This window comes from Oenanthe melanoleuca, chromosome 3 (assembly GCF_029582105.1).
Source record: "Oenanthe melanoleuca isolate GR-GAL-2019-014 chromosome 3, OMel1.0, whole genome shotgun sequence".
NCBI lineage: Eukaryota > Metazoa > Chordata > Aves > Passeriformes > Muscicapidae > Oenanthe > Oenanthe melanoleuca.
This window is the reverse complement of record NC_079336.1, coordinates 876,244-885,775: the sequence shown is the minus strand read 5'-3', so window position 1 is coordinate 885,775 and position 9,532 is coordinate 876,244. Positions and strand designations below refer to the sequence as shown.

At 50.2% G+C, this 9,532-nt stretch overlaps 1 protein-coding gene across 1 annotated transcript; it reads left to right on the top strand.

Moving 5' to 3' along the window:
• Nucleotides 1–322: 322 nt before the first annotated feature.
• LOC130250760 (interferon-induced very large GTPase 1-like) lies at nucleotides 323–8,781 on the top strand. Its single transcript, XM_056486789.1, has one exon. It carries the CDS (start codon nucleotides 440–442, stop codon nucleotides 7,745–7,747), a length of 7,308 nt encoding a protein of 2,435 aa, XP_056342764.1. The 5' UTR covers nucleotides 323–439; the 3' UTR covers nucleotides 7,748–8,781.
• The last annotated feature ends 751 nt before the right edge of the window (nucleotides 8,782–9,532 follow it).

Genomic DNA, 9,532 nt, shown 5'->3' with positions numbered 1-9,532 from the left:
GTCCGTTGTGTATTGCTTTTAGGTGGTTGATTTCATCTTTATGGGAACCGGATTCGGGGAATGCAGTTCTGGTGATGGGTTTTTTGGGAAATGCTGCTCTCCTGTGAGTTTCCAGGCTTCCCCAGGAGATAGGTGCTTATCGGTAGCAGTCCGGCCTGTAGATATGTTAATTTACCTAGTTCTGAGGCAATCACTGCCTTTACCTGTGGCTCATTTATTTTGCAGACTTATTTTATACAAAACACGAATTACAATATGGTACATATATATATCACATCCAGGCTGCTGGAAAGGACACCCTGGCTCTTGTGCCAGCCCAGGCCGGGCAACCCAGCCGGGTGGGAGCAACCCCAGGGTTGCAGCTGCTGCAGAGCCTCTGCCAGGAGGCTGGGGCCTCTGACAACACCTTAGGGAAAGTCTCTTTGCTTCCTCCACAGCCATGGCCTCGCCAGAGGACACTCCAGAGGGAGATGCAAAGGCCCAGCTCCTAGCAGAGGCATTTCAGAAGGAAGGACTGGATGCTGGATACTGGCTGCCAAAAATGTCACAGATCCTGGGAATCAAGTGCAGAGAAGCCCTGCAACATCTGGAATATGAAGACTACCTCAAGCTGGAGTGTGAGGTACGGCACCCCTGGGAGAAAAAGGCACTCCAGAAACTCCTGAAAATAACAGATGACAAATCAGCCTCTAAAGAGGTGCAGAAGGAGCACTTGGAGAAGACAAAGCAAAGACAAGAAGTGGCCAAACAAGCCCTGAAAGATCTGACAGAAATGATCAACAGCAGCAGCCACAGCCAGGATGCACTGAGGAACAAAGCAGAGACTCTGTGGCAAGCCATGGAGATTCCCAAAGAGTTCTGGCCATCTCCAAAGAAACCCTTGGCAGAAATGCTGGAGAGCATCCATAAGCAGCTGGAGCAGCAGCAGGAGCTGTCAGCAGGCAGGAGGGAGAACATCCCTGACACTGAGGTGCTGAGGCGGGCGTCGGGGGGACTGGCCCTGCAGGGCATCTACAGAACCAGCAGAGCTGGAGATGTGCTGGCAACACGAGAGCAGCTCCTCAGGGTTCCTGAGGGATTCCAGCTTGCCGGTCCAGAACAAGGATCGCAGCATGAGAGACGGGAGTTCTCCTCCTCGGAAGCAGAAAACAATTTCACCAAGTGCATGGAGCAGCTGGGGTTCAGCATCAGCTTTTCAACTAAATTTGCATTCTGGAGGATTAATCTGGGAGTGGATGTAAATTACAACAGCTCCTCACGGTCCCAGGAAACCCACGAGTCCCACTCTGAGCAGAGCTACTTTTGCACCACCAAGTTCCAGTACATCCCCCTGGCCTCCTGCTACTTCCAAAGGCATCAGCTTCGCCTCTCGGATGCGGCTCTGCGGGAGCTGCAAGACATGGAAAAGATTTTAGGGGTCACTGGGAAAGAAGACAACCCTACCTTTGTGAACATGTGTGAGAGCTTCTTCAGCAGGTTTGGGTCCCACATAAGCCAGGGTCCCCTCCATTTTGGGGGGATATTCTGGTGGAAGGCGTCCACAGAAGGATTCCGAGCCCAGCATAGGGAAGAGATGAAGCGACAAACATCTGAAGCGCTGAACTGCTTGGTCAGGAAGAGCTATGGGGACTTTTTGGAAAGTGCTGCAGGGGCTGCGGATATTTCTACACCCATCTCACAAGCTTCTGTCCTGGGAAGAGCCAGTGCTAGTTCCCATACAGCCATTCAGCTCTACATGGTCAACACAGGGGGCCCAGCAGACACAACTTCTCTTCCTCAGTGGAAAACGGGACTTGTGTCTGATAACACAACGTGGTGCGTTATCGACCGCGGCGCTGAGCTGATCCCAGTGTGGGATGTCATCCTGTGCAATCATTGTGGAGATTTTAAGTCTGTTGGTCAGATGAGCAGAGCCCTCAGGGATGCGTACAAAGCGCTGACGAATGAGAGTGTTTGCACCATTTTTGGAGAGGATCTGGGCAGTGCAGTGCAGGAGGCCAGAGATTTCATGGAGACTGTGAAGGCCTGGGAGGTGACAGTAGATGAACAGAAGCTGCTTATGCTGATGGAGTTCAAACATGATCTTTATGCAAAAATCAGGAACCACACTGTGTGGAACAAAGAGTGCCTGTCAGACAAAGCCCTGCAGGACTTCCTGGTGAACACCGTGCGGAGGTGCCAGGAGTCACCTCCAGAAAACATCACCTTTATAAAGGTAATTTTGAGAAGCCTCCTGGATCCTCATATCTACTCTGTCGAGGACTTTCCTGAGGCTTCCTCCGTTATGCAATGGATCTTCCAGACTGAGCACCCATTTCCCAGATCACCCAAAATCTCTGAGCTTGAAGAACTCATCAAAACACTGCAGCAAATGAAGGAGCACATCTATGCTGTCACGTATGCACCAGGAAGCTCTGCTTCTGAAGTTCACGAAGCAAAGACAGAAGCCACCCTGACCAGCCGCCTCGCCATTTATTCCTTACTCCAGTCTCTCCAGGAACGAGCTGAGAAGGACATGGAACTCTTGGTGCTCTTGACTGTGACCAGCACAGGGTACCAAGTGGAAAGCTGCACTTTTCAGCACCTCCTTGGCCACCCAGAAATTCAGTACATGGCCCAGGAAATGCAAGAAGCATATGAGAAGTTCTTGAAACTGAAGGAGCAAGATGCCGACAGAGCTGAGGCCTCCCTTCTGCTGACAGGTCTGACTGTGACACCAGAAAGTCAAAAGTTGTCCCCTGAGCAGAAGAGGGAGCGTTTAGTTTTCATGCAAGATCACATGAAAGGATTGTGGTCCCCACGGATAAAGAATCTCCTCCAAAAGCACAGTGCAGACACAGACTGGGCGAGGCTGGAACAGGACTTGCATTCCTTGATCAGTGGCTGCTTGGATGACAAATGGGATGAACAGAGGATGCAAAACATAATCAGAGACCTGGAAGACACTTTTGCAACACCTGAGGCTCCCAGTGAGTCCCAATCCAAGCCAGACAGCAGCCAATCCAAAGCAAATGAAGATATTGCAAACCCTGAGTTCCTCCAGTTGCTCAAGTGCCTTGGACTCGAAAGACACTACCCAAGAAAAATGGGGATGGGAGACTTCCACACCATCTGCAAGACATCTCTGCAGGACAGCCAACCCAGCAAGGATGAGGAATTGCCATTACACTTCTTGCAAAAGCTGTTAACTGTGGATTACCAGGTGAGGGACCTGACTTGCAGAGGTGACAGCAACACAAAATCTGCACCCATAGAACAAACCACAGCAAAAGATCGCCTGCACTCAGAGTCCTTTGAACAGTTTTTTTATGATTTGAAGGAAGCAGCCCCTGAACAAGCAAGCAGGGAGGGCCATGTGCACCCCATGGACCTGCAGATGGCCATTTTCCATTGTGCTGATGACTTCCTGAGACAGACCCTTGCAACCAAGCTGGCCTTCTGCCAACTGGCACTGCCTCTGCTGCTGCCCAACCCCTGCACTTCACACATCGAGTTCCCACTCTACGCTCTCAGCCAAATCCAAAGGAGCTGGAAAGAGACACAGAAGTCAAGAAATCAGGCCCAAACAAAGAGTTACAACAACAAACTCATCTTCCAGGCACAGACTCCAATCGTGTCCTTCATCCGCATTGGCAGCTCGGCCTCCTCTTCCAAGTCTCAGCTCCTGAACGCTCTGCTGAGCAAACGCAAACACGACACTTTCTTCCACCGCAACTGCAGAGGCAGCACCAGAGAGCGTTTGCTGATGAAAGGGGTGGTGGAGATCGCCTGGTACTGCCCCCGTGGAAGCCCTGATGACACCTTTGAGAGCTGCGTGGCTTTCTGTAACCTGCATGGAGATGCCAGGGATCACGGAGCACAGCTGCAGTTCCTGCAGGACATATCTGCTGTCAATGTGGCTCTTGTGTCTGAGTTGGAGCACATGGACAACAGGGGGAAAAAACTTCTTCAGGGACTTTGGCAGTCACAAAGGCCTTTGATTTGTCTTCTCACAGAAAAAGAGAACATATCACCTGGACAATCCAGCCAAAATATAAAAATAGGGATGAAGAACAGAAATGAAGCAGAACTGATGGACCAGCTGACCCAGGCAATTGGGAATCTCCTGGAATGGTCTAATCCAGGTTTCAGCCTGGATGCCTGCACGGACAAAGCTCGCCAGCACGGATTCATGGTGGATGCAGATCAACCTGCGTGTGTGACAGCCAAAGGAAAGGCAAAGGAGCTGGTGGACCTTCTGAAGAAAGAGAAGCTGTCTGAGATCAAATCCCAGCTGCTGCCTCTTCAAGGAAAACTGTGGTACCAGTGGTGCAAAAAGGACAAAGAACTCACTCGCCTGGAGGAGAAGGGGAACAAGAGCATTGAGCATCATCGCAGCCAAATTGAATATGATAAGAAAGAAATGAGACAAAAGCAACTTGAGCAAGCTTTCCCTCTCAACCCGCTGATGAAATCATTCCTTGGCTTTCTCCAAGCCCACCCAGCAGATACCAAGAAATACTTCTTGCAGTGGCTGAAGGTCTTTATGGATGAGCTGTCCTGTGGTCGCCTTGAAGAACTGAGGAGAGACTATCACAGGTTATGGACTGAAATCCTGTCAAGACAGGAAAAATACGAAAAACACAGTGAGAACAGTATTATGCTGAGTCAATTGGAAGCGCTCTCTGATGAAATCAACAATTCATCCATCGGCCTGGAGCACCTTCTGAGAGAAGTAGGGCAGATTTATGAAGCTCTGGAATTAATGAAGTCCAAGAAAGACAATTTTGCCAAACTGCCAGAAATTGCAGCAGAGCTGATGGTTTTGGGGTATCCTGTGGAGCTGATGGATGGGGACACTTCTTACCTGCCCTTACGCTGGGTGGGAGCAATCTTTGACAGCTTAATTGAGAGGCTGGGGGACAAACGAGTGTTTGTGCTCTCCGTGCTCGGCATCCAGAGCACAGGCAAGTCCACCCTGCTGAATGCCATGTTTGGTCTGCAGTTCAACGTCAGCGCGGGGAGATGCACCCGCGGAGCCTTCATGCAGCTCATCCCACTGGGCGAGGAGCTGCAGCAAGATTTGGGCTGTGATTTTGTACTGGTGATTGACACAGAGGGACTTCGTGCCATCAAGATGGCCAATAAACAATTCTTGAACCATGACAACAAGCTGGCCACCTTTGTCATTGGTGTTGGCAACTTGACTGTGATCAATATCTTTGGAGAAAATCCATCAGAAATGCAAGATGTTCTCCAGATTGCTGTGCAGGCTTTCCTGAGGATGAAGAAAGTCAATCTTTCCCCAAGCTGCCTCTTTGTCCACCAAAATGTGGGAGAAGCAACTGCCAAGGAGCAGAACATGGAAGGACAAAGGTGTTTGCAGAAAAAGCTGGATGAAATGACTGTGTTAGCTGCTGAGCAGGAATCCTGTGACATTTCCTTCTTCAGCGATGTCATTGGCTTTGATGTGAACACCCACATTCACTACTTTGCTCACTTGTGGGAAGGAAACCCCCCAATGGCTCCACCCAACCCCACCTACAGCCAGAACGTTCAGCAGCTCAAGAGAAAAATCCTCCAGGCTGCCAAGCAGCAGCCGTGGCGCAGCATTTTGAAGCTCTCGAGCCTGAAAGATCGTATTGGTGACCTGTGGAATGCTTTGCTGAATGAAAACTTTGTTTTCAGCTTCAGGAATTCCCTGGAGATTGCTGCGTACAGGAAACTGGAAAGTGCCTTTAGTGAGTGGACCTGGTGGCTGAGGAGTCACTTGTTGGATGTCCAGATGAGACTGAACAACAGAATTCAGAATGGGGACTTGCAGAATGTCACCAGAGAACACCTTGAAGGGCTGGTGCAAGAGAAAAGTGATGCCATTGAGAAAGAAGTGGAAAAGTATTTCAGGGAAGATGAAGACCATGAGACCCTGGTCCAGTGGAAAGACAGCACAAAGCTGAAGCTGAAAGAAGTGAAAGAGACTCTTCTTCTTGAAACAAAAAAGAAATGTGAGAATCTGATTGAGCTACAGACGGAACAAAGGAAACTGGATGCAAGGAAGTTGGATTATGAAGCCACGCTCCTCAAAAGGAGTAGGGAGTTGGCTCTGAATCTAATAGGGATGAGACACAAGTCTGTTTCACTGGAAGACACCTTTGATTCTGTTTGGAGCCAGTGGATTATTGAAGTCTCCCATTCGGCTCATCCTCCAGAAGGGGTGAATATGGATGTGGAAATTCAACATGTCTTTCTAGAGCATTTTAAGGAGCTGGATATCTGTGAGCAGATCACTTCATTTACCAATGACAAAAAATTTTCTTTTGTTTCAGAGAAACACATCATGAAGAAAAAGTATTTACACATTATCCCAGATCCCAGGACCATTTCCAGTGCTCATGTGAACAACTTGCAACGCATCACAGACAATATCATAAAGAGTGTGAAGGCAAATATCGATAAGAAGGAACAGGAGAAGCGGGATTACAGTCGAAATTTTTTCCATGAAATACTGAGTGAAGTACGAAAAGGTGTGAACACTGTCCCCAGAAATGCAAAATGTAATTTTAACCGAAAGTACATCATAGATTTGTCTCTGTATCTGTGCAAAATGGCAGCAGAAAGGTTTAAAGCCATGCACGAAGCATTCCAAAAGGCAAATGACCCAGTTGTGTACCTGAGCAGCAAAAGAAAAGATTTCTTCCAATGTTTCCAGATTTCCTACCAAGGAGCCACTTCAATCACAACTTTTGCTGCTTTTCTTTGTGACAAGATTGGACCAGCTCTTAGCAAGGCGGTCTATGAGAGGACAGCTAAGAACATTGCTGATGAAATGAAGAGCAAATTCCCTGACTTCAGAGGCAACAGAGCCAATCTGGAAGTCTGCATCCTGAGATACCTGGCAGAACAAGAAAATTTTGAGTATTTAAAATGTTACCTTAAGCACCCAGAGGAATGTTTCCAAAAATACATTGGGATACAAGTTCAGACTTACTGTTTAAATGGGAGCAAGATGCTGGAGAAATTTTTAAAGTCCTCACTTGATTATCTCTTCCGCAAAATCCTGTCAGCTGTGTCTTTATCAACCAAAATTGTCAAAGACAGAAAAGACAGAGAAGACAAAATCTCTCTCTGGCTGGATGAATTTTGCCGGGAACTGACAGAATTTATCAACTTGCCCAGAAGTGACCTGAAGGGTATCGAGCACCAGGAGGTCACAGACATGGAGTTCCTGAGCAGTGTCATGGCAAAAGCTCTGGCTGCCATGAAAGAGAGTATCGAGGCGGAATTTGCTGATGCTGATTTGAGCTCATTTTCAAGGCAGCCCCACACCATCCTGGCAGAGCATTTTTCAGGGTGCTGGGAGCAGTGTCCCTTTTGTGGGGCTGTCTGCACAAACACCATGCGGGATCACGATGGAGACCATCAGCTGGTCTTCCATCGCCCACGAGCTTTGACAGGAACCACGTGGCGTGACACAGACCACCTGGTCATTGATATTTGTTCCAGCCTTGTTGCAACTAATCTCAAATTCAAGTTTGATGACAGCAAATGGATCCACTACAAGACATACCGCAATGCAGGACCTCCTGTTTCCACTTGGAATATTCTTCCAGATTCATCTATGCAGGCGTACTGGAAATGGATTGTGTCTCATTTCAGGACAGAGCTGGAAGATTTTTACAATGGGAAATTTCAGGGCAAAGGAGAAATCCCTGAGGCGTGGCAGAGAATTACCAAGCAGGAAGCACTGTCTGAGCTGGAGCGACATTAGGTCATATCCATGGGAAGGAAGAACTACAGTGGCTTTGCAGTTTAGGAGAATTTTGTACCATGCTCTCCACAAAATGCAGTTACAATGACAATTCTCTCAAGATCAATGAAGACCATGGTATCCAATTGTTCACAAATTTGGTGAAATAAGGCGCATTACTACAGTCATTTCTAGGCAACTCCCTTGCTTCATGAGAAAGCCGGAATCCTCTTGCCCTTTTGTCATAAACATTTCCCTCTGCATTTTCCTAGAGCCAAACCAAACCCCCTCCTTAGGGCGATCAGCCTCGTGGCCAAGCTGAGTCCAAGGACCAGTACAAGGGCAAAAGCAGCACTCAAAAAACCCCTTGGCTCAGCTGCTGTGTTACAAGGAGGGACAATGCCCCAGCAGGAGTTTTCCTGCAGTAAGGAGCTATCCTGCCCAGAGAAAGGGCTGTGGGACCTGAGGCCAGCTCCATGCTGGCTGCAAGCTGGGCTGCTTGGCTTATGGGCGTCACCCTTCCCTCCCTCACTGCACAGTCCTGGATCAACTGAGGCTGTTCTCCCAGCAGGAGCTGTTGTGTCTCAGGGCTCAGGAAAGCAGTGACACGACTGCCCCAGGGCTCAGGCAGTGCTTTCACTCCCTGTCTCCAAGGTGCTGTGTCTGTGCCCAGGGCAGCCACTCCTGCTCAGGTGCCTGGGGCTGCTGCCCTTCCCTCCAGCCCTCAGCCCCTGCAGGAGCTGCTCCTGCCCTTGGCTTCACTGCTGTGCAAAAGCCTTTGGAATGCCCCATGTGCAGAATCCTGTGTGCCAGCACCTTCCTCAGCAGCCCTCGGGGCAGTGCTGGTGCTGTCCAGGCAGGCTGGTGGCACCAGAGCCGTGCTCTGGAGAAGGTGGCACCAGCTGGCTCTGCCCCAGGGAGGTGTGAGGGGTTTTTGCTGTGCAGGTGCTGCAACCCCGCTGGCAATGACAGGGCCAACCCTCCTGGAGAGCTGGCTGAAGGGCTGCTTCAGCTTCATCCCCTGCATGGTCTGCTAATAAAGGAGTTGATTTGGACTCTGCTGCTCTGTGTCCTTTGTGTTAAGGGGCGCTACACCTGGGGATGAGTTGAGTTCTGTGATGCAGACAGGCAGGGGACAGATTGGTGGCACTGCGGGAAGGGGTGTGGCAGCAGAGGCTCTGCTCCATTCGGTGTCTTCTGCTCCAGGAGTGGCTTCACTGTCTGCAGGTACAGCAGAGAGGGCAGGAAGCCCTAAACCACGATATCCAGGGAAACCAGTGGCAGTGGCAGGTGCAACAGGAGGCAGCACTGGGGAACCAAGCCTGGTCTTTCACACACAGAAGGCTTAAAAGGCTGATCCAAGTCAGGTTCTGTCCTCTGGAGCTGCTCAACTGGGAACCTGCAGGACAAAAGGCGAATGAGCTCAAACTCTGCCAAGCCCAGACCTGGCCAAGCAGACCCAGAGCCAGTGACAGGAGCCAGAGCTGGGCTGTATGAGCGTGTGCTGCAAGGGCTGAGTGCCAGGGACTGGGGACACCTGGGCTGGGAGGGGATTTGGGCCTGCTCCCCCAGCCAGACTGGCAGTGGAAGTGCCCCTGGCCATGGTGTCACGTCCTGGCTGAGTGGGGAATGTCCCAGTGCAGCTACTGGAGTGAGTGGGGGGACCCAGTGCCACAAATGAGTGCAGTGGAAAGGACCCAGTGCAGCAAAGGGCAGTGGCCTCAGGCCTGGGCTGGGGTATCAGCAGGCTGCAGGGTCTCTCACCTGCTCCCCTCACCTGTTCCAGCTGTCCCAGCTCCCTCTCCA